General features: G+C 57.0%; 12 protein-coding genes across 12 annotated transcripts; 8 read left to right on the top strand and 4 right to left on the bottom strand.

Moving 5' to 3' along the window:
• The first annotated feature begins 60 nt into the window (after window positions 1-60).
• Window positions 61-2,133, top strand: L226DRAFT_608391 (uncharacterized protein). The gene is made up of 3 exons (XM_067685920.1): window positions 61-1,605; window positions 1,669-1,737; window positions 1,798-2,133. Exons 1-3 carry the CDS (start codon window positions 383-385, stop codon window positions 1,994-1,996), a joined length of 1,491 nt encoding a protein of 496 aa, XP_067541664.1. The 5' UTR covers window positions 61-382; the 3' UTR covers window positions 1,997-2,133.
• Window positions 2,134-2,317: 184 nt separating this feature from the next.
• Window positions 2,318-4,217, top strand: L226DRAFT_453495 (kinase-like protein; the record flags this gene model as incomplete). Its single annotated transcript, XM_067675132.1, has 8 exons — window positions 2,318-2,514; window positions 2,566-2,743; window positions 2,803-2,886; window positions 2,942-3,183; window positions 3,233-3,485; window positions 3,543-3,784; window positions 3,877-4,104; window positions 4,175-4,217. 8 exons carry the CDS (start codon window positions 2,318-2,320, stop codon window positions 4,215-4,217), a joined length of 1,467 nt encoding a protein of 488 aa, XP_067541663.1.
• Window positions 4,218-4,350: 133 nt separating this feature from the next.
• On the bottom strand, window positions 4,351-8,646 carry L226DRAFT_499079 (uncharacterized protein). The gene is made up of 8 exons (XM_067677702.1): window positions 7,749-8,646; window positions 6,979-7,684; window positions 6,813-6,909; window positions 6,400-6,755; window positions 6,082-6,341; window positions 5,876-6,026; window positions 4,811-5,823; window positions 4,351-4,749 (listed from the first exon to the last, which is right to left on the bottom strand). Exons 1-8 carry the CDS (start codon window positions 8,571-8,573, stop codon window positions 4,720-4,722), a joined length of 3,438 nt encoding a protein of 1,145 aa, XP_067541662.1. The 5' UTR covers window positions 8,574-8,646; the 3' UTR covers window positions 4,351-4,719.
• Window positions 8,647-8,746: 100 nt separating this feature from the next.
• On the bottom strand, window positions 8,747-9,604 carry L226DRAFT_477350 (uncharacterized protein). The gene is made up of 2 exons (XM_067676745.1): window positions 9,318-9,604; window positions 8,747-9,267 (listed from the first exon to the last, which is right to left on the bottom strand). The coding sequence occupies exons 1-2, from the start codon at window positions 9,327-9,329 to the stop codon at window positions 8,848-8,850; spliced, it is 432 nt and encodes a 143-aa protein (XP_067541661.1). The 5' UTR covers window positions 9,330-9,604; the 3' UTR covers window positions 8,747-8,847.
• Window positions 9,585-11,597, top strand: L226DRAFT_556852 (DUF1682-domain-containing protein). The gene is made up of 6 exons (XM_067683150.1): window positions 9,585-9,939; window positions 9,997-10,093; window positions 10,154-10,224; window positions 10,280-10,554; window positions 10,612-10,669; window positions 10,725-11,597. The coding sequence occupies exons 1-6, from the start codon at window positions 9,834-9,836 to the stop codon at window positions 11,264-11,266; spliced, it is 1,149 nt and encodes a 382-aa protein (XP_067541660.1). The 5' UTR covers window positions 9,585-9,833; the 3' UTR covers window positions 11,267-11,597.
• On the bottom strand, window positions 11,551-15,595 carry L226DRAFT_529536 (uncharacterized protein). Its single transcript, XM_067679631.1, has 10 exons — window positions 14,937-15,595; window positions 14,813-14,876; window positions 14,651-14,761; window positions 14,423-14,595; window positions 14,117-14,357; window positions 13,969-14,058; window positions 13,258-13,916; window positions 13,078-13,203; window positions 12,973-13,025; window positions 11,551-12,907 (listed from the first exon to the last, which is right to left on the bottom strand). Exons 1-10 carry the CDS (start codon window positions 15,431-15,433, stop codon window positions 11,679-11,681), a joined length of 3,243 nt encoding a protein of 1,080 aa, XP_067541659.1. The 5' UTR covers window positions 15,434-15,595; the 3' UTR covers window positions 11,551-11,678.
• Window positions 15,596-16,046: 451 nt separating this feature from the next.
• On the top strand, window positions 16,047-17,802 carry L226DRAFT_129193 (uncharacterized protein). The gene is made up of 4 exons (XM_067672249.1): window positions 16,047-16,784; window positions 16,833-17,303; window positions 17,392-17,723; window positions 17,781-17,802. The coding sequence occupies exons 1-3, from the start codon at window positions 16,200-16,202 to the stop codon at window positions 17,455-17,457; spliced, it is 1,122 nt and encodes a 373-aa protein (XP_067541658.1). The 5' UTR covers window positions 16,047-16,199; the 3' UTR covers window positions 17,458-17,723; window positions 17,781-17,802.
• L226DRAFT_452893 (uncharacterized protein) lies at window positions 17,460-18,125 on the top strand (the record flags this gene model as incomplete). The annotated part of the gene is made up of 2 exons (XM_067675097.1): window positions 17,460-17,723; window positions 17,781-18,125. The coding sequence occupies 2 exons, from the start codon at window positions 17,460-17,462 to the stop codon at window positions 18,123-18,125; spliced, it is 609 nt and encodes a 202-aa protein (XP_067541657.1).
• A 518-nt stretch (window positions 18,126-18,643) lies between these two features.
• L226DRAFT_529532 (uncharacterized protein) lies at window positions 18,644-19,849 on the top strand. Its single transcript, XM_067679630.1, has 3 exons — window positions 18,644-19,310; window positions 19,369-19,531; window positions 19,589-19,849. The coding sequence occupies exons 1-3, from the start codon at window positions 18,769-18,771 to the stop codon at window positions 19,706-19,708; spliced, it is 825 nt and encodes a 274-aa protein (XP_067541656.1). The 5' UTR covers window positions 18,644-18,768; the 3' UTR covers window positions 19,709-19,849.
• L226DRAFT_129126 (uncharacterized protein) lies at window positions 19,710-20,692 on the top strand. Its single transcript, XM_067672247.1, has 2 exons — window positions 19,710-19,892; window positions 19,986-20,692. Exons 1-2 carry the CDS (start codon window positions 19,819-19,821, stop codon window positions 20,632-20,634), a joined length of 723 nt encoding a protein of 240 aa, XP_067541655.1. The 5' UTR covers window positions 19,710-19,818; the 3' UTR covers window positions 20,635-20,692.
• Window position 20,693: 1 nt separating this feature from the next.
• On the top strand, window positions 20,694-21,552 carry L226DRAFT_129127 (uncharacterized protein). Its single transcript, XM_067672248.1, has one exon. It carries the CDS (start codon window positions 20,901-20,903, stop codon window positions 21,456-21,458), a length of 558 nt encoding a protein of 185 aa, XP_067541654.1. The 5' UTR covers window positions 20,694-20,900; the 3' UTR covers window positions 21,459-21,552.
• Window positions 21,543-22,115, bottom strand: L226DRAFT_565889 (uncharacterized protein; the record flags this gene model as incomplete). The annotated part of the gene is made up of 1 exon (XM_067683837.1): window positions 21,543-22,115. One exon carries the CDS (start codon window positions 22,113-22,115, stop codon window positions 21,543-21,545), a length of 573 nt encoding a protein of 190 aa, XP_067541653.1.
• Window positions 22,116-22,286: the final 171 nt, after the last annotated feature.

Genomic DNA, 22,286 nt, shown 5'->3' with positions numbered 1-22,286 from the left:
TTTGAACGCACGCATCCCGGTTCTCCTGCCTGCTACTACCATGCTCACATACGAGTGCCAAGCCCCATCTGAAGTCGACAGACGGACACCACGTCTCCTGGCACACTTCCATCACGTGTGTTTATGCGATAGCTGTGTCATGCCGGGCGGTGTGGGATGCCATAGACTTGCTAGCATGACGCTCGAGGCTATGTCTCTGGCAGATGGACATAATGAACGCGCCCTCGCGACCCCCCTGCCCTGCCCCTGCCCATTTCCTCAGGTATTATCATTCCCTTGCTGTTCATCCGCCATTCCCCTCGGCCTCCTTGAATCGCCGTCAGCTATTGCCTCCGTGTCCTCTAGTTCCTGTGCTCCCCAACGGTAAACACGGACATCCGACATGAGCGATCCCGCCGCGTACGACGCGCCTCCCTCTCCACCCCCACCCTCCTACGAGATCTCGCAACATGAGTTTGATCAGAAGACATCGCACGTTTTGGAGCATAGTGCTGCTGAGCCTCCGCGACCCCGCATCGACGAGGATGGCTTTGAGATCTGGGATGACGCCGTCTATGAGGCGCGAGCTGGGATGGACCACCTCTCGCTCAGCCCGAATGGCACGTCTTCTCAGGCACAAGCGCACACGCACCACGCTAGGGCAGCCTCTACGTCTAGGAGTTCCAATGAAGCCTCCTCCAGCTCCCCTCCAGCATTCACCCCCGTTCCGGGTCAATGGAGAGTAACTGGCTATGGGTTCCCACAGGAAAAGGCTAAGCAGCGGCAGCTACCTGTCTCTGCAGAGGCTGTTGGAGGCTCATCTGGGTCAGGATCGTCCATCGCGTCATCCCCGTCCTCGTCCTCGTCCCCTCCCCAAGTCATGCAATCGCCTCCTCAGGCGGTACAGTCGCCACCTCAGGAACCGCCTGCACCTCCTTCGGGTATTCAGCCACTCAGAGTAGCAAAGAAGTCGCGGCCAAGGAAGGAGAGGCCCGCCTGGTACGCGGAGGCGGGTCTCGGAGGGAATAGCCCACCCCCTTCGCCGCTGGCATCCGAGGCGAGCAGCTCAACTGGCCCACGTCAGGTGCCGCTGCGCCGGCAATTGACCGTCTTTAACAACACCGAACGCGAACTCACTCCTCCGCCAGAGTTCAGCGCGATCGGGCCCTCGCTTGATGGCCCTCCATATGAGACTCTGTTGACATACGAAGGCACCTCTCCCCCTCCGCCGTCTGCACCAGAGCCTCCTGCATTCGAGCCACTGCCTCCACCTGTACCTCCCGCTGCTGCACCTACAATCCCTCAGCCCAGATCGCCTGCCACTCCTGTTCCCCGATCGGGCTCTGCGCGACTCGGACCTCATCCTGCGCACTCGCAGTCCTTGCCGCAGAATCATACTGCGCCTTCTCCGCGGCCGCATACTGTCCACCATCAGACAATGCCTGCTGTTCCTCAGTACGGCTCTAGCATACGCGCTAGCTTATTCGAACCCGGAGGGAAGTCGAACAACACCCCGCGGTTGTCGTTCAATCCGCAGATGGCATACGCCAAGCCGGTAGCACCTGCCATGCCAGCCTTTGCGGCAGATGCGGAGCCCCAGGCGGTCAATCCTTCTGCGTTTTACAGGTGAGCTTCAATGCGACAGGGTGACCATCGGGAAATCCTCACTGACTCTTCCCTGCTTCCCAGCCATGCTGTATCAGCGCACTATTCATTCAACGTGCCTGCGCGAATGCGGAGACCTACACAATCGGAACAGTGAGTGTTCCCCGATACCCATCAAACCGTCCATAGCTGACTAGTACCTTCCATCTGAAGACCCCCAGTCTCGCAGTCCAGTCGCAGTGGGTATGGTGCCCCGGACAAGGCTGTTGCTTCGCCACGGCCGAGCTACGCATACGGCCAAGCTAATTTCCAGGAGACAGCTCACAACATGGGTGCTGCGTGGGGTGCAAACACTCAGCAGGCATGGCCTGCTGGTGGGAGTTCGAGTTCGAGTGTTTATAGACTTGAATGAGGCTTTTGGACTGAAGCATCGCTCAGATCTAGAGTATACCCTCATAAGAGGCTAATCTTAGTGTCTCTCTATCTATGTTTACCGGATGTAAGATCAGTTATCTCAGAATGTATTGGTGCCTGGCCTCACCCTGTGTCAATGTTGCGATTCGCGAACGAGACCGTTGTGGTTGCCAGAGAGTCGGAGCCAAAACGATTATCGCTAGCGCGCGTCGATCAACATCACGTGAGCACCTATTAACGCAGGCGGTTTAAAGCTGGTTTCGAGGACATGTCGGCTATAGATCCTCCAATGGCAACCACTCCCAACGCCCCGTCGCCCATGCAGCAGTCCCAGTCCTCGTCCAGCGTGAACAGTGCACAGTCTTCCTCTTCAAACAAGGGCGCAGACTATGTCTACTTCGAGCGCACCACCGCTGGCTTCTCAGACGATGCCGTTCCCCGATCAAAGGCAGCCCAGCTCAAGCTAGAGCACTACTACAAGGTCGCGGTGGAGGCTGCGATCGAGCGCAACCAGAGGTATGAAGTCCCCACAAGACCTGCCCCGAAGAGGTTATTGATATGTCACAGGCGAGTAGAGCTTGAGAGAAAGCTCGCTGCGGACACTACGATGTCGGAGGAGCGGAAGCAGCGCCAGCTACAACAGTTGGGCAAGCGCGAGTCCGCGTTTTTGCGTTTGAGGAGAACGAAGCTCGGCCTGGACGACTTCAGGACTGTGAAGGTCATCGGTAAGGGTGCATTCGGAGAGGTACGTCTGCGTGTTACGCGCGCACAAGCTCTCTGTTCACCGGGCCATACGTGCCATAGGTTCGCGTGGTGCAGAAGGTCGACACGGGGAAGATCTATGCCATGAAGACCCTCCGGAAGGACGAGATGTTGAAAAAGGACCAGGTGTGTCTCCATCGGACATCGTGTCGCACCATCATCTACATCAAGTCTCCCTCAGCTCGCGCATGTACGCGCCGAACGCGACGTCCTCGCGGAGTCGAACTCGCCATGGGTCGTGCAACTCTACTACTCGTTCCAGGACCCATCCTATCTCTACCTTATCATGGAGTTCTTGCCTGGGGGTGATCTCATGACGATGCTCATCAAGTACGACACCTTCTCAGAGGACGTCACCCGTTTCTACATCGCGGAGTGCGTTCTGGCTATCGAAGCGGTCCACCAACTAGGCTTCATTCACCGGTACGTACGAGAAAAGTCTGGTCGCCACCAGAACTGACGTCGCTTCCAGTGACATCAAGCCGGACAACATTCTCATTGACAAGGATGGACACATCAAGCTGTCTGACTTCGGCTTGTCAACCGGCTTCCACAAACAGCACGACTCCAGTTACTACCAACGCTTGCTTGACTCTGCAAACGGTGTCACATCACCAACGACGGCCGCACAAGCGGCACGGAATAGCGTGATGGTCAATGCTATCCATCTTACGATGTCGAGCAAAGACCAGATCGCGACGTGGAAGGCTAACCGACGAAAACTGGTGCGTGCCGTAAGACGCGGAATTACCGGGCGCATTGCTGACAATGCGTTTCTCCAGGCTTACTCGACTGTCGGTACGCCCGATTACATTGCGCCCGAAATCTTCTTGCAGAAGGGTTACGGCAACGAGTGCGACTGGTGGTCACTCGGAGCAATTATGTTCGAGTGTCTCGTCGGTTACCCACCGTTCTGTTCAGAATCGACACATGAAACGTACCAGAAGATTGTCCACTGGCAGCACTACCTCGCGTTCCCCGACGACGTTCATCTCAGTCGCGAGGCAGAGGACTTGGTCAGGAGGTTCGTCTGTTTTGACGCGCGTGCGGTTGGGCTCATGCCTCGCACTGTCCCCGCAACTATCGTGTTTCTCTGACACTTCTTCCTCCCCGCAGACTGATTACGTCGCAGGACCGCCGTCTCGCCGTCGATCAGATCAAGCACCATCCCTTCTTCTATGGCGTCGACTGGAACGCTATCCGGAACATCGAGGCGCCCTTCATCCCCCGTCTGCGCTCCATCACGGATACTTCGTATTTCCCTACAGATGAGCTCGAGCAGGTGCCAGAAGAACCTGTTGATGCCGATTCGACAGGAGCCAGCAAGGATCTGGCATTCCTTGGGTGCGTCATCCTGACTTCTCACGTCCTGCTGAGCTGACATCTGATCCGACCACGGGGGTTCGTGCTTCAGATACACGTTCAAGCGTTTCACGATCTCCTCGCAAGCATTCTAATTGCGTAACGTGGCATGCTCGAATGATCGCAGCTGTGTCCATACTACTTCTGTCGTTACGTTCTTCGTTTTGTCGTTTTCTGCACGGAGTCTTCTTCCCTTCCATCTGAATCGGCGGTGTACCATAATAGTCTCACAACGCAAGTCATCGCGTAGTTGCTAGCTTCTCTGCACATAACGTCATACGATCGTTCACGACATGTCCATGATAAGAGTACTGTTTCGTTGCTTTGAACTGCGAACACACATACGGACGGAGCATGGGGTTAATAGGCGTATCTCTCATCTGTGGATAGCTACATGCATGGATGGCCTGGATACAGAATAAATAGTGTGGGTAGATCGTTGGGTTCATGTTGGGTGGTGATACAGCGTGCAAAAGCATCAAAGGTCATAACGAAAACCCTACACACTATTAACCTAGATTTACAATAGAGCATACCATCTCATACATCTAGCAGGATCTCCGGGAGCATCGATCATACAGCAGAATAAGCTTGCGTTCACCGGCGCGACACGAGGTTCGGTCTCATCTAGAGCGCATCATGTCAGTGATTGCGCAGGCAGCAGAGCATTAATGAATCATGAACGCACCATCTCCACGAAAAGCGGGAGAAGCTTCGGAATGTGCTCGAGGTCCGGGGGCTTCGGGGCCGCCACGGTCTTCTTGGACTTTGGTGGGGATTTCGTCTGCGCGGGCGGCCCTCGCCGTCTGTCTGCCGACTTCTCTTCCTGCCGAGCAGACCGAGGGGGCTGGCCGGCAGAGTGTGGTGGGGGCGGAGGCGGCAGGTCCTTGAACCTCGACGAGGTCGGGACAAGACGGGCGGGATTTGACATCGTCCGTTTACGCTCGCGGGGAGGGACAGGCGGTGGCTGTTCTTCGGCAAGATTGTCTACGGAGTAACGCATCGGTTGTTGCGAGCCAAGCCTCGACTGTGGCGGACGCGACAGCACGGGCGAGTGGCCCACCGTCTTCGAGCGCGGGGGCCGTCGCGGTCGCTTGTCATGTGGGAAGGGCGTGCCATCACGCTCAGTCTCGCTGCCGCCGCTACTCTCCTCGCTGTCTGTCTCCTCGGAATCGTCCGAGCCCGACTCATTCGAATCAGTGCTCGACGTCCCAGAGCTAGAGCCAGACTCCTCATCGCTCGAGTCGTCCTCGTCATCTGTCTCCTGCGCAGCGAGATCGTCAGCATCGCCCTTGACCAGCTCTCCGAAGCTCAGGTCGCGCACGACACCGTTCACGAGCTGTGCGGCCGCCTCGTCCTCCGCATCAGCGTCGTTCATGCCCTGGGTCCGCCCGAACCGCCTCCGCAGCTTCGCCTCATACGCGACCTTGAGCTTGTAGTGATATAATGCGATTTCGTCCACTTCCCGCATGATGTTCTCGCGATCGGCGCCCGTGTGGGGAAGCAGGAACTCAAGCGATATGCGCTCCCCAACGCCGTCGCGCATCAAGGCTAGGAAGAGCTCGATCCAATGCATCAGACCTGTGAACAGCCCTTCGCCCTTTGAGTGGACTTTGTGGACGAAGCTGTAGAACGACTGTTCGTGGCGCTGGATGAGATCTATGTAGATCTGCACCGTCTTCGCCGGATCAGTCTGGCTCACTGCGCAAAGTCAGCGAAGTGTATGGACAGCTGGTAGAGAGGCGTAACTGACATTCTTCGGTTTGCTCCACCGTTCGGATCAGGTCATTGATGAAGTTCTGGAGATCGCCTAAGGAGTCCGCGATGCTCGCAGCACGGTAGACTTGAGCCAATGGAGCGTAGAAGATCGTGATGATGTCTTTCAACAACTCGGCTGTAGATCCCTGCAGACCGCAGTGAGCTCAGGCAAGCCGATGAGAGCGGAGTCAAAAGACATACCTGGAAAATGAGTTCGATGAGCTGTTCCCGATCCTTCATGCGAGCGTACAACTTGGCGAGTATGCTGAGGTCCTCGAAGAGCCATGCTTCCTCGTCCTGAGGACCTTCATCGTCGTCTGAATCTTCAAGCGACTCGGTATATCTCATGTACTCCTTGTGAGCACGATGAGCATACATGACGCGCTGAAGCTGAGCCCGGGATAATGAGGGCTGCTCGCCGGAGCGCAGAACGACCGCGAGGACATGCATGCTCTCTGCCGCTAAAACAAAGGCATGTGAGATTTATTGCGAACGAGACAAGCATAGGAATAGACTCACATGCATCAGCCTTGTACACGGCTTGGATCTCACGAGGCGCATAGACATATAGCCGGACCTTCTCGCACATGACAGGGTCGTCCACCTTCTCCTTGATAGCGTCAATGTCTTCCTCAAGCGCACGGACTTCTTCCATTAGCTGGCCAGTGAACATACGCTGGAGAAGACTTCGGCCACCAAACGGTTGCGCGAGGAACAGATCGAGAACGCCGCGAATCATGCCCATGGGATTGCTGATCTTCAACACGGTCTTGAGCATGAAGTACGGCATCAGTCCATGTATACGCTTCAAGCTCGCAAAGCTCTCCGACGCGTTATCTGACGCGACGAAGTGGTGGAAAACAGTGGAGGCTAGTCTGACAGATACGTAAGTAGTCAGCATCCCGACTGTAGGGACTACGTTCCGAACGTACGAGATGCGTGCCCATTCCATCACCGCATGATAGGTGGGTGGAAGATTACGGACATCTGGCGTGTCCTTGATTGTGGCAAATATATGCGTCAAACCGTCTGTGTAAGTTGCGCGGTATTAGTACTAGCTGCGGAACAAGGTAAACTCAGCCATATGCAAGGACGTACCTTTCCCGAGCAACTCGCCCTTCAGACTTCGGACTGTTTCCCGAAGGCCGTCGACCCGGGCAGTGATTTCCTTAGCAAATCTCAGGCGCCCATCTTCTCGCATACGATCTGCCTCTTCACGTCTCCGGGCGTCTGCGAGTTCCTCCTCAGTCAGTCTAGTGGGGCCACTGAGCAGGAATGACTTCAAGACAGGTGAGGACGCGAAGGTTGAGGATGCAAGTAGTGCATGCAAGTATGAACGCAAGGTCAACCGGTTCTTCTCTCGTGAAAGGCGAGCAGCCTGTTGTGCCATCCCTCCGCCCGGAACATCCAGGCCGTTGTAGCTTGAAGTTGGGCTGATCGGAGAGCTGACACTGAACGAGTCTCCGCTGGAGTTGTGATCGGCATCATACAGACCATTCATACTTCGTAACCGCGGCGGCCTCTCTGAAGCGGAGGCCGTGCCTGGCGGAAGAGAGGAGAGCCCCGGATAAGATGGTGAGGACGCAGTGGACGGTGGCGATGGATAAGCTTGTGAGAACGAGGTATTAAACGGTTGCGGAGATATGGTGACATTGACGAAGCTGCGATCCTTGGGCGGCGGCTGAGGGATTGTTTCGTCCGGGTGGGCCTTCCTAAGTTCATCTGCAAGTGTTCTGAAGTCGCCATACCGGCGAGAGACGAACACATCTGGCTGTCCTCTCCGCCTGGTGCGGATGATAAACTCCTGTGTCAAGGAACAGCATAAATCGGCATCCCTGCACACCGCAACAGGACGATTGGAAACGTACCTCATGCATCTTGCTGCGCATACGCTTCTTCTCCGTTACAGTCCGTACGCATACGACATTCACGTCAAAGCTGTCCTTCATTCTCTTCTCTCTTGCGGCGCGTTTCCTCGCCAAGACTTCCAAGCGGTTCAAGTCGGCTTGGGTTAGTCGTACTACCTCTTCCGGCTCGACGAGCTTGGTACCACTCGTCATGAGCATGGAGAAGTTCCGCTCGAGCTTGTTGAGTAAACGATGGCGCGTAGCCTCTTCGGATTCCTCGGAATTCTCATCGAGAACAGAGGTCGGAGAGAAGTTGCGGGAGAGCAGTGAGATGAGGAATGGTTGGACCTTGTCCGGGAAGAAATCCTTCGGGGCCGACGCGAGGAAAGGGAAGGAAAGGACAAATCGGCGGAAGAAGAAGCGAAGGAACGGGAGATCCTGCGGTGGCGAACCCTTGGGGGGAGGGGCGAACGGGTGCCCAAGGTAGGAGAAAGGAGAGACACCATTCGTGGGGGCTGTCACCAATGCGTCCAGCTCTCTCTGGAATTCCAATTGAACCAGCTCCTTCTTGAGATAGTGAGCACGTATGGGAGTTAGGGCAGAGGCCGCTGGGGAGGATTGGGATGCAGATGAGGATGTCTGTGGGTGCGCAGACTGAGGATGAGCAGGGGCATCTTCATGGACAGGCGACTCGACGAGCGGCGAAGCGAGCGGGGTCGCGAGGCGGACATCTTCGGCTTCCGGTGATGAGGGCATATCAGTCTGGATGGGCAGGGGGGCCTCGGGGACGGAACGCGTAGGACGGGGGGGTCGCAGAGAGGCGGACCTCTCCATCGCGGCGGACATGGTGGAGGACGTCGTGGAAGACGTCGTGGAGGAAGGTAAGTACGGCGGACACTGAGAGTGAGACGGAGAGAGCGCAGCGGCCTGGCAGCGGCACAGAGCAGGCGAAAGCGGCTTGGGGCGGTGAATTGCGTCACTGTCCGCAGCCACGTGCTCTGTCCGATCTGTGCCTAGAGGACGGGATCGCAGGGTGCATATACATATGTCTTGTACACCAACCAGCTGCAGGACACAGACACAGACATGGATATGTACAATAACCTCGCTGCGGTCACGGTTAGGGTGCATAGATCGCCTGTCCGCGGTATGTCTTCCCGTTCGAGTCCAGCAGCCCCTTCAGTCGCGTCGCAATCGCCTTCACGCCCTCCTTGCATTCGTCCATCTCTCGCCACGACCCTGCCACTCCCCAGCATTCAGAACACGCCTTGCTCGCCGTGTTCACCGTCTCCACCTCCAGTTCCTGTCGCATATGTAGCGCGACCATCACGTCCACCAGGCGGTTGAACCCCGCCCGCCATGAGCGCACCCCCTCCTCCGCGTTCATGGTCACGTCTGTAACCAAGTACGAGGATGCGAGTCCTAAGCATCGGCGCAGGACCATTTGGTCGATCCGTCCAGACGTGCGGGTCATTCGCGCCATGACGTCGACCACGAAGGCTCTGTATTCTGTCGGTGGGGACAACTCAGAGTTTGTGCCCTGCGTGCATTTCAGCCAGTGTCTTTGCTGAGTACGCATCGTGAACGTACCTGTGGATCCATCCTGGATGTGTCGCGGAGATGGCACGGGATGGCCTGTACGCCACTGGTCCAAGTTTTGTGGGACGTGCCGCGCCGGTAGAAGAGGGTGGTGCGGTCCGCGGGCCGAGCCTGAGTGTCACAGAGACCTCGAGGTGGTTGTCGACTAGTTGACTAGAAGTTGTTGTAGCTAATACTAATAGCGGCAGGCCCCTGTCATCTGGTAGGGTTTTGTATAGGAGATTTTCCCAGGGGGCCTGTATAGTCAGGGGTGCGCTAGGCCAAGATACGCACCGACCGAGCAGTGCAAGAGACACAGGGAAAACGTCCTCATTCCATTCCTCCGCCCCAATCACACTGCAGCAGGGCGTGTACCCAGACGCAGGATTATCACGCCCACGTGGCTACCGACCCGACGTACCTGGGCGCTTCCCCCGCTTACAGCAGTAAGCTGAGCCGCCAGTCTCCTCCCCCCCTGCCTGTTCTCCCGTTCAGAGACCCAAGCTCAACGCCGTCTCTTTGTCCACCATGGCATCGCTCATTGCACAATACTTGACTCCGCCCATGCCCCAGGTCACCAAAGAGTATGACGGGCTTGAGTTCAGATGGAAGTTCCTCACCTTCCGGCCAGCTTGTGCGTGTCTCCATGCTTCTTCCATCTCCGGACGCGTTCATCACTGAGCATGCGCAGACTTCAAGAATGAGCTTTACTTCCTCGGTGCCGCACTTCTTTACTTCGTGTTCTACTTTGTTGGGAAGAAGGCAAACAAAACCAAGGCGTACAAATGGTGCGTCTCGTCACCGCCATCCCTGCTACGTGGGCGCAGCTAACCCTACGTTCTTGCTAGGTTCGAGGCACATTTGCCTCTATACAAGGCACAGTTCTCCAGACCCGCGAATGCGGAAGGTCTCATCCAGGGTACGTCATTCTGTGCCCTATTCCCTTATAACAACCAACCCGCGTCCTTCGGTAGACGGGAACAGCGATTTCTTCTCGTTCTCTACGGGAAGACGTGGCCTCACATCGCTGCACACCACCTTCACGCTGCGCCCACGTCACGACCTCTTCCAGCTCATCTACCAATTCGCGAGGGGTCTGATCGAGCTCGACTACAAGGTGTTTGACAGCGTCGAGCTGGAGTTCACGTTCAGGGAGCCTGCGGACAAGGACACCGCGGTTCCGGGGTGCGTTTGGGCTGTAGTCGCGAAGGACGAAATGAAGCAGTTGAGGGCGGACCGCTGGGATATGGTGCGTTCGTCCCGTAACCGCGCGCAATACCTCATCGCTCACCTCTTCGTGCGGCAGACGTTCACCAAGACCACTGACAATGCTGCGCTTCCTCAATCTCTTGCGGTCATGTCCGGTGCGTGTGTTCACGGTTGTCAACCCCTGCATCCCCAGCTCACAGGCTACCGCAGAGTTCGCTGATATCACCAGCGCTCTCTTCAAGCCCTACGGCGCGTTCTCGCTCCCCGCTATCCTGTCTCAGCCGGACATCCAGCCATACTTCCGCTCCCTCTCGCTGACTGACCAGCCGCGCGTCCGCCCCCCCAGCCCATTGGACCCCTCCGAGCGGTCCAAGCGCCTCATCCTCTCGCTCCGCCTGCCCCCGAGCTCGAGCGCATCCGTAACACTCCCGCTGGTGACCGCAGCCTTCCAGCTCGTCGACATCATCACGGGCGAAGGCAAGCTCCCGGGCGTCCGCGGCGGCCTGCATGCGCAGCTGCGCCCCGAGACGCGCATCAAGCTCAAGAAGACACGTGAGGAGGTCGAGAAGCAGATGCGCGAGGAGGCCGTGAAAGAGAAGCGCGAGGAGGAGGAGGACGAAAAGGCGTCGGCGCGCAAGAAGGCGCGGGACGAGAAGCTCTCGAAGCTTAGCGCGGCGGAGCAGCAGAAGGCACTCGAGCGCGAGAAGAAGCGACAGTTGCGCAAGTCGCAGGGGAAGCTCAAGATGCGGTAGGGGGCGCGGTGCTGGTGTATGATGGTTATGGAGACGGATGTTCGGTTTTACACTAATTTAAGCTTGGCTATGTGCTTGTGCTCATTTGTGTTTTTGTTCCTATCATCGTCTCAGTAAAACTTTGTGCGGCGAGCAACAGGATAGCGTGCGGACAAATGGGGAGCTTCATTTGAATAATGTTCAAACAAATGTCCAGTCATAGCCATCCTGATATCTCAGTATGTTCCTGCGTGGAGAATCTGACCTCAGTAGGAACAGGAGTCGAAGAGACAATCGAGAGTAATCCGTGGTCATAGATAAATTACTTGCGCGGGAGTACATGTTGCATTGCATAACGAACACTGTCTAGCGAAAGCGTGACTAGATCAAGCAGAAAGGGGGAGAGTTACAGATGAACCAAATGGCATATCTGTCAGCTGGTGACTGTCCTCTGCAGCAACTGTGTCCGCGCCTGGTCAGTGAGCAACCTCACACTACTACTCGCCCCGCTCCCAACACCCCCGGTCTGGGCTGTCCCGTTATCGCTCTGCCCCACATGGTCCTGCCCGCTGTTCCCGTTTTGCGCTTCACCCTTCGGTGAATCTGCAGGCTGGGCTGGAGCATCCGGTGCTGTTGTCGTGGGAAGTTCCTGCGTCCGACTAAGCCCAAGCCGCCCTCTCCAGTAGTTGAAGAACCGCAACAGCCACGTCGGCTTCAAGTTCTGGTGCTCAACCACGTCGACTTCCTCCTCCATCTCCATCTCCATCCCTGGTAGATGCGGCAGCTCCTCTTCCTCCTCTGCCTCGCTCTCCGTCCGTCCCATGCGATCCACAAGCCTCTCTGCGCCGTCCAGTGTCCACTGCACGCGGCTGAACGAGTCGTGCGCGCCCCGCACACCCTGTGGCAGCCGCCGCCCCGTTCCAAAGACCTTCTCGCGGAGCGCGAGCACCCGTTGTCGTGGCTGCACGGCCATGTGCCACATATCCTCGATGAGGAACTGTGCGCTCTCGTACGCGAGCGCGTTGGTCTCTTGCGTGAGCGTCTCGGCCTCCGTGCGAAGACCTTCGAGCTTCTGCAGCTCGCCAGCCTGCACGTCAAGCGTGCTGAGTGCCCCTCTCGCGTTCTCGTGGTCCGCGCGCAGCTTTGCGTTCTGTGCGGCGAGCTTAGAGGCGAGGGCTTGCAGACAGGCAACAACATTGGCGAGATGCGACTCGCGCCTGCGCATAACGAGGAGCTGGCCGCAGAGCTCGACGTCTATACGCATACGCTCGACCGGGAGTATATGGCTGTTGGCGAAGTCCGGGGCATCGTCGAAGCTTCGCCGCCGCTCGGGACCAGAGGTGAGAAGGCGTCGTCTGTGCCGCATGTCCAGGTCGTCGGTGTCGTCCATGGATGAGGCTGAGCCCTCAAGTGGAGAAGAGCTCGAGTCTGTCTTGCCGAGCGGGCTCGCGCCGATACGGTGCTCTTTAGAGCTGTTCTCGTGCAACATACCCCGCGCGCTGCGTGCGTCTGACCAGCTGATAATGCGTGACTGGGACTTGCTGTGCGGCCGCTTCTGGTTGAACTCTGTGACTCGTCGGTCGTACTCCGACAGCTCGCTCGCGGAGCGCTCTGCGTGCGGGAGGGAACCGACTCCGAGCATGAGCGGATTGGGGGTGTCAGCTGTGAAGTATCGTTACGTGAGCTCGTTCAAACGAGGGTGGTCACAAAGACAACGGTATACGTACAGACGGGGGACTGCTGACCGCTGCTCAACATTTCTTCCTCTTCTGCAGGGTCCCTAGGGATAGCTCAATACACGTTCGTGGACAGGCCTCGACTAGGCGACTCACTTCGAAACAACTACCGATGGGACCGTTGGGGATTGACCAAACCTCTCAGAAGGGACTCTTGGGGAATCCGGCATGAATGCTTTCCCAAGATTGCCAAAGTCGACGCTCAGCTTCTTGCCCTTGAACCTTCGATACTAAGTGTGAGCGATAGTGAAGTGAGCGCAACACCACAGCACTCACCCAGTCCATCTCTCCACCTTACGTTGGACCCTGTCAGACCACGGCCGTTCGCCTTCGTCAGCCGACTTGGTCTCCCTCTCCCGCTCGTCCTTCTCCCTTGACGCGCCATCCCTCTCACCGTCTCTATCCTTCTCAGCGTCATCGCGCTCGCGTTCTCCGTCGCTCCAGACTGCTTCCTTCTCCCGCCGTTTCTTCTCCGCATACCCTGGCCGACCGGTCCAGAAATACCGCAAAGTTTGTGGCGCATCCTTCGACGTCACCGCACACCGTGCGAAGGCGGCAAGGTCAGAAGTGGTGCTGAGCGTGCTTGTGGTGGTCCCGCTGGACTCGACCGCATGCGTACGCAAATCCATAGCGAGGTCGTCAAGCTTATTCTTTAGGACCCGGTGCACCTTGTAGGACTCGCTCTGACGCGACTTCTCATACTGTGACTCGATGGTCTCGATAAGGGGCTGAGAGAGGAAGACCACACTAGGACTCGAAACGAGAGGCGACGGGGACAAGCTAGAACTTGGTACGGTCACCGTCTGCAACGTCGGTGAGGTGGGAACAGATAGGACATGTGGGGAATGAGAATGCGGGTGAGACTTCGACAAGTGGAAGGTCGCCAGCGCTCTGACGAAAACCTCGGGTTCCAAGAAGGGATCCTTCGGTACGACCTGAAATATGACGAAGTCAGCTAAGTGTGCTGCGAGCGAAAGCTACACATACCAGTCCAAGAGCGTGTAGTTTGCTCCTAGTGCTCAGAATAAGACTGAACAGTGCTGCGATGACCGTGGGTTCCGCGACCCGCTCCGTGGGCTACGACGCAGGAGTTGAGTGAGAGTTCAGTGACATGTCGCATACAAGTATAAATTACCTCAATATGTAGGTATGGTTCTCCAATCTCCGTTACCCACCGTTGGATGCCTTCGCAAGTAATATCACACAGTAACCCATTGCGCTCCTCCGAAGATAGGTCGAACATGCCGAAGATAGCTAAGGCAGCCTGCATGAGTTTGACGAGCTCTAACACTGTCGTGTTGAACAGTTCGCGGGATCGCGAAGGGGTCTTGTCTGTAACGTGGTACATCCCAATGAACCGATCCTTCGTTGCGTCGCTATATGTAGTGTGTATGTGAATTTGTGCGAAAGATATGTAGTGCAACATTCGTTCATGACGCACCTCGGCTCCTCAAGGGTCAAGGCACTGCGACCGCCGCAACCCATCCGAAGAAGGTTAACGTTGGTGTACAACTGCTCACGGACGTCCATGAAGTTCCCTGACGGAATGTGTACGATAGTATAGTCGGAGCGGAAATTAGCCAGAGACGTGACCATCAGTATGCCTTTCTCTGTCTATTACGCGTACTAGATCAACGGATGTGTTGGGATGCAAGGTCATGCACCGTACCTCTTTCGGGCGAGCACCATCCCTACGGAGGTTTCGTACTGCATCATCCCACGCGCTTTGCGCATCATTTGGAGACAATGATGGCTGTAGACTCAGTGCTGTGACCGTGATCTACGAGAGGTCACTAAGAGTTCGTGTACCAGAGCGAGTAAAATTAAGTACCTTGTGCTTCGGATCGCCGGTGAAGACGGTCAACACGAGGACGGGGCGTTTCCGCGCAACGACCCTTGGTGAAGAAGGATCACCACGCCGTTATAAGTCAGGAAAACTGCCCTGAGAAGCGTACCACTTCTCCACGGCATATATTTGGAAGCCTTCGAGCTCTAGCTGCTCCTCGACCACTTCGAACCTCTCTCCGCCGACAAGCCAGTCTGAGGCACCAGGTGTAGTACGTTCAATTCCTTCGGTGGACGCATTCACGATAAGAGAGCCGGCTCTGGATCGTCCGAGTTTCGAAGGAGACGACTTGGTGCTGGGCGGACGAGGGGAGCCGCCTGACGGCTTCGGCGAGCGTACCGTTGGCATGAGCAAACGCTTAGGAGCAGCGACATTGATCGAGGAGACCTGTGGGGTGTAGAACGGGGTGGAAGGTACGTTAAGTGAAGTGGCCGCGAGTGAATTGGCGGAGGCATATGTCTGCGCACGAGCCGCCGCAGGGCGAGGCCGAGGAGACGGCGGAGTCGGTGACGGGGGCATGCTCGGCGACTTGGACCTCGCGGGAGGAGAGCCAGGTACGAATAGCCCGGAGGCTCTGCCGTTACCTGGGGAGGAACTGGAGGCCATGATCGGCGGTACGTACGGGGATAGCGTCCACTCAGTACTCGTGCCCCCGCAAGTTGGTCACAGAAAGCATGACACAGAGGAGACAGCCGTCGCAAGTTACGCCCTAGCCCCGCTAGAAAGAACGTGCGCAACGTCGGGAGCAGCCTGAGCCAGGGATGGTGAAGGGAGGGTGTAAGACGGCTTCGTCGGTCGTGCAATGAATGATGCTACGCCCGAGACGGAGTTCCCACGCATGCTGGACCTCCGCGGTCGACGCGCCATGCCTCGTGCCCTCCTTCGCGCTCGCCCCCGCTCTCATCCCGCATGCCCCTCGCGGGTTGTCCTCGCCAGCTCGTCTGCCCAGGTTTGCCCCTGGCGGGTCTCTCAAACCTTGATATTGATCGCGAACCTCTGCGGGACTGGTCACGGCATCTCGCCTCCATTGTCTTCACCGTCCGCACGACATCCACGCGTGGGTTGACGCCCCCATTTCTACCCAATGGCAAAGATCAAGAAGGGGAAAGCGAAGGGAGCCGAACAGACTGCCAGTGCCAAAGCCCAGCCGGCAGAGACCGTGGTTCAGCATGTTGCAGTACCCCAGGTCATAGCCCTGCACCCTTCGGCCGCGGTCCACGACGCGCACGCACAATCTTCCACCGCGCACGACGTACACGGTTCGTGACGCCAATTCATATAGTACCTTGCCGCAAAAGTTCATCTCTGCCCTTCACATCGCTTCGCTCCATGTCCTCCCCACCATCCCATATCCACCATCTCTCACTGTGATATGGACTTATCCCCTCGCAACTTCATCCCATTCCCCACAGGCGCGCCTGGACACTGGCCAGCTCCAGCACATTCCGAGGATGATTATGCTGATGACAACGATGACTGGGGCGAAGGTGCAGCAGAATCCGGAGAACTATGGGGGCAACCAGAACCTACCTCTACCGCGCACGAGCCAGCGGATGCCCGCGGGTGGGGAGCTCCTACTGGCGGGGGCTGGGGCGATCCCGTACCTCCTACTGGCGGTGGATGGGGCGCACCAGCGGCCTCTGGCGAATGGGGACAACCACCAACACCAGCGAGCAATGGTCTGGGTGTGTATGGAATGGTCAGAGGCAACTCAAAGACTCAGAGAGGCGGTGCACCAGCCAACACACAGTCTCCGTCGCGCGCGCAAGCGCCCGCACCCACCTCTCTCCATCCCTCCGCTGCCGTTCCTACCATGTCCCCTTCCCGAGGCTGGGGCGCACCCGCCCCTGCCGCGCATGCTTGGGGAGAACCTGCACACACTTGGGGTCAACCCGCAGCACCAAAGCCTCCTGCGCAGAAACCGGCATGGGCAAACTGGGCTAATGAAGTGAAAATGGTAAATACACGACCTTCTGCAGCTACTTCCCATCCCCATGCGGCCCAGGGCGCTGCTGTCGGCGGCGGAACCAGGCAGGCGCTATCCGAACAGCAGCGTTCCCAAATCCTAAGTTCGTTGTTGCAAGACCCAAATCAGCAAGCTAAGGGTTACTTCCCGCAGTCGCAACCTCAACCTCGTAGGCAACAGCAAGCTCCTCCTTCCAGTCGATCGCAACAAGCATTCCACCCTAGCCAGCAGGGGCTCCTCGATCCTCATTTCCTTGCAGAGCAGCAGAGCATTATGCGAAGCATACAGGAAAACAACGCTCGCGAAGGTGGCCGTCATCAACAGAGTCGACCGCAACCGGTTCAGTATGCGGACAGTTGGGCGAACTGGGGACGAGACACTTGGGGCGGAGAACGGGCATCGACAATACCAGAAGAGGATGAAGAATATGAGGATGACGATGATTGGGAAGACGATGCCGACGACGGTTGGGGCGGTCAAGCCGGCGGATACGGTGGTGGCACTCAACGCGTACGCTTCTCTCCCAATGTTGACTATGCACGATCCCCTTCTACCACCGCCTCACGCACACACCCCCATGCACCTGCCCCTGCCCCAGGGACATCCCCGCCTCGACAAATGCATCAACAGATCTGGACACCCTCTCCTGTCTCCCGTACGATGAAGATGGCGACCGGGACCATACCTTCATTGACTGGTACAATGAAGACAACCGTGTTCGAACTTGCTCCGCCTCGCAACGGGCTCGGAGAAAATGCTTTCGTCGAGTCCCATGGCGAAGCACTCAAGCCCGCGGAGCGAGCTCTGTTCAACCGCGATCGGCCAGCAAAGGAGCGTTTTCGCTGGGGCTTCAACCCGGACAAGGATCCTCGCGTCGGCTCCCTTCTGCGCTGGGTTGCTGCCATGTCGAATGGTCTCGCTGCCATAGGAGTGAGTCATTGTGCACCGTTCAGAACATATTCATACTCATACTAGCCCTACCAACAGCTGCAACGATTCCTTGAAACACGGGAGAGAGGTGCACTGATCGCGAACGCTGACTTCCGAGTCCCTTCCGTCATGGGGACCTCGTCGCAGCCAGCTTTCGACTGGATCACCCTTTCCGACCTCCAGAGCACGCTCGACTCCACCCTGCAATCTTCTGTCACCTTGTATGATCCTGCGTTCCAGGTCATTGTCTTCGTATTTCTCCTTTCGCCTTCAGGTAACAGCATGGCCGTATGGCGGCGGAAGCTCAACGTTCCCGACGCCATCCGGGATGCGAACCAGCATGAGATACTCGCTGTGAAGGCGGAGCTAAAGAGAAGCTATCCCGTGTATGTTGACGAGTAAGTGCTTTCCATTAACACCAGAGAGCGCGAGGATTGACAATTCAGGGCTAGGCTACCGGTGAAGCCTGAGGAGGCATCACCGACGGTTCCGAAGAAAAAAGTTCGATTCGCCTTCATCCGCCGCATATTCGGCGGTGGCAAGAAGAAGGCTGCTTCATGACGTTTACTCGACCGCCCCATCATGCCTTTTCGCCCTCATCCATACTCTCCTGTGTCATTCTCTCGCTGCTCCGTTTTCGTGCTCTGTTGCTCTGTCGCACTGGTTCTGTATCGCTGCATCTTCTGCTGGACACTGTTGTTATCTCATCCTTTGGTTACATCATCTCTGCTTGCCGCTGAGAACATAGATACCTCGTGTATTACTAGCCTATCTCCCCTGCTTACGAACGTACTTACGATGTATATGACGAGTTTATCACGTGGACCTACGATATGTTACCGCCGTGAGTACAGTGCTTGCACATGCGTGCGGCAATCCTACTTAATGGCCCTGGTTGGGCAAACCTTGTCTCCTTCTCCCATCTTGTGGCCCGATATAAGCAATGTGTGCTCCGCGTGTAACTCACGACTCGTCCACTACTGCAAGTCTCGCGTATACAGGGGGTCACAACAAGGAAGACTCGACTATGGCACCACCGAACGCAATGACCTCCAATCGAGACACTCCGAACGGACGCCCGCCTCCGCGTCATCCAGTGAAGACCATTATCGTGTTCTCCGTTGCGCTCGCGCCGCTTGCCATCATTCCATACGTGCTCGTACGTCGGCATGCCCTTGGTCTACGAACCGAGATCGCAGACCTCCGGAAGGCGAGTATGGCTGCTGTGAAGGAAGTCAGGATGTCTACCCAGGAGACTTCTCAGCAACACGCCGCCGCCTCCAAGAGAGTAGTTGAACTACTCAAGGAGAACCGAGCCTTACTCGCGGGGTTCAAGTCGGAGGTGGAGGCCAACCGGGCGGCGATGAAAGAGTGCGAGACGCGACTCGAGAAGGTGGAGAACGGCTTGTCTGAGCTGATGGCGACGGTGAAGGAGATAGATCGGGAGGCACGCATACGGGCGAGCGACTTCAAGAATACGCTGTCTGTAGCCAACACGGTCGCAAAGGAGAGGGAGACTCAAGCCCAGTCATGGAGGAGGCACGTCTCTGCTACGATGGAGGTACTGCTCAAGGAGAAGCAAAGACGGTGCGCATACGATGTCCTCGATTCATCTGTGAGCATCGTGCTGATACGTACCGAATAGTGAGGGCGTCGCCACTGCTCTGGGGATGTCACTTGCGGACATTGCGTCCTTCATGCAGGAGGTGGAGATGCGCCAAGGCTGGGTACCGCGTCCTGATGATGGACGGGGCATCGAGCGGATGAGGGGGTTGGCGAAGCGGCTATTGGAGGAATTGACTACCACGGTATGTTTCATGTGTGCGGCAGGGCAGCTATAATTTGCTCACCAGCGTGCCCGTTAGAAACAGAACATTGCGGAGGCCAGGCGGGAACATCCAGAAGTTGTTCCCTCTCCTGGGTCAGAAGGGCCGACTCAGGACCCGGAGAGGACCGCTGGGACCATGCAAGATCGGGAAGCGTAGATGAAGGCCAGGAGTTGTTATGATCTGCTCATCGATTCAGTGAACATCTCATATCATATATGTGGTACCGAGTGTGCGTAAATTAACCACCTGCACCAGAGAGTCAGTTCATGTACATAAGTCACGGTGCTCGCCTTGCGGAGAGCGCTCTAATGTCCAAATATGGATATTGTACGCGTTGGCGGTGAGCGCCGCCTCCTTCTTCGAAACTCTGAGCATGACACGCGTGTTTTCGCCTCGCATGTTCTTGCCTCATCACCTCGTTGACCCTCTCTAGCTGGCCATCGCGGATGTCGTCGAACTCCGCTGATCAACCGAACACCTCTGCAGCCCGAGAACCGGAAGGACACTCATCTTGGTTTCACCGCCCTCTGACTATCAAGGATGGTCTCATACTCCTCCCTTTGGCATCCATCCCATACTTCCTCATCGTCAAACGCTTCCATGCTCTCAACATGGAGCTCACCCAACTGCGGCGCGCCAGCCTTGATTTCGCCAACGAGCTGAGGAAGACCAGGGATACAACATCTCGTCCGCCAGACGTGGTCGTCTCAGGGCAGTCTTCGCCGTCTGTTGCCACATCGTATCCTCTGCTTCCTCCCGAGTCAATGGAGTCGCTACGCAGCCAGCTTGTAAACCTACATGACCTGGCGTGGAAAGTTCAGAAGACCGGCTCCGTCGTGATCAAACAAAACGACCGCATCATGCTGTCACAGAGGAACATCATGCAGTCACAGAGGAACGCGAAGGTGGCTCTGACCAGCTGGGAGACTCAAGCCCGGATTTGGCGGGACAAGACTAGTAGGCACATATTAGGGCTATACAAACTGAAAGGAGAGAGGTGCGTCTGCATTGGTGCGATGGTGGGCCGGGAAGTCGTTGAGCGTTCTGCTGGTGGTCAGCAATGCGGAGGAGGTGAAACATGAGCGACGTAGCTCACGACTGGAGAAGCGTCAGACCGCGCCGAGGAGCTGGACGGTGTGTAGTTCTTCCTCTCGTATCATAGACCCTATCGTTGACAACATATGCTTGTCAGGCGCTCTTGAAAGAGCGAGATGCGCTTCATAATGAGAAGGCAGCGCCACTGGTGCTCCCGCCAGAGCCAGAACCAACTGAACCGCCGAAGAAGACAACGTCCACCAAGCCGTCCACGCCACCAACCGAGCCATCCACACCTCCAGTCAACGACTTTATGTCTTTTTGGGGTCTATCCACTCCTCCTCCAACCGAGCCATCCACGCTTCCAGCCCAGCCAGCTACGCCTCCAACCGAGCCATTCACGCCTCCAACCGAGCCATCCACGCCTCCAACCGAGCCATTCACGCCTCCAACCGAGCCATCCACGCCTCCAACCGAGCCATTCACGCCTCCAACCAAGCCATTCACGCCTCCAACCGAGCCATCCACGCTTCCAGCAGAGACAGCTACGCCTCCGACGGAGCTAGACCCGACTTCATTTGACATAGAACACCCATTGCAAGCGTCAAGGCAGTACAAAGAATATTACGGCATCGAGCCGGACGAACCCCTGTTGTTGGGTCTGTTACGCATTCGCCGCCAGCTGCTCAAGCGCATGGCCACTGCCGTGTATCACCAGCGCGTCACCGACCCCGAGGACTTTTCTCGACACCAGGAACTTGCAAGGGAGAAACAGGTGGTGAAGAGCGAACTCGAGAATATCGAGCACTTGGTTCGCCGGAGACAGCACATAATGGAGGGGGAAAGGGGAAGAAGACATAGCAGAAGATAGGAAGTCTAATCATAGCTCCAGAACTACAAACATGTCGCAACCTGGGGGTCGTCGACGAAATACACCCTCTAGTGTCTCGTGTCTTCACGGATCAATCAGCACCCAAGACTTAGAGGCACCAGCGAAGGTGTGTACAGTACCATAGCGGCTCTTTTGGTTCGGGACAAGGAACTCCTCCATTAGATCCATGTCCACACGCCCCCATCCCGCAAAGTCTCCCTTCCGCATCTCCTTGCACCTGCGCGAGAACGATGCGAGGTGGTACGACAGCACTGCGGCCCATTCGTACTGCGCGGCGATCTTGACCAGGTGGCTGCTATACCGGAAGAAGTGGAACGGGAGCATGGGCGACTGGCAATGGGAAAGCTCATGGACGCAGAGGACAGAGAAGTACGCGTTCAGAGGGACGATGAGGGAGTCGAGCGTCGCGTATGTCTCGGTGGCGGCGGGCGCGGAGTGGAGGGAGAGCATGCTCTCGTCGACGGTGACTTCGATGAGGTGCCAGGTCGACTCGAGGATGCGGCGCGAGTCGAGCTTGTAGAGCTCGGCGCCAGAGAGCTCGTGGCGGACGATGGACGCGATCACGTCTGGATCTACATGTGGGAAGAGCGATGCGAGGGTATGCAGGTCGTGACTTGGGGGGTATTTTGAAGACATTGCGTTATCGTATCGTGGTGGCCTGATTACGCTCGTCAAGTGACGAATCGCGATACACTGACAGAAGCCGCGCACCGCACTGGTCAAGCCAGAATGGTTATGTTGCTTCAAGGTAGCTCGCGAGGTGTATGCGCGTAGCGACGCGATGGGGCGGCGACATGCAATACGGCG

Source organism: Lentinus tigrinus (genome assembly GCF_003813185.1).
Source record: "Lentinus tigrinus ALCF2SS1-7 unplaced genomic scaffold L226scaffold_2, whole genome shotgun sequence".
Taxonomy (NCBI): Eukaryota; Fungi; Basidiomycota; class Agaricomycetes; order Polyporales; family Polyporaceae; genus Lentinus; species Lentinus tigrinus.
This window is presented reverse-complemented; position numbering and strand designations above follow the sequence as displayed.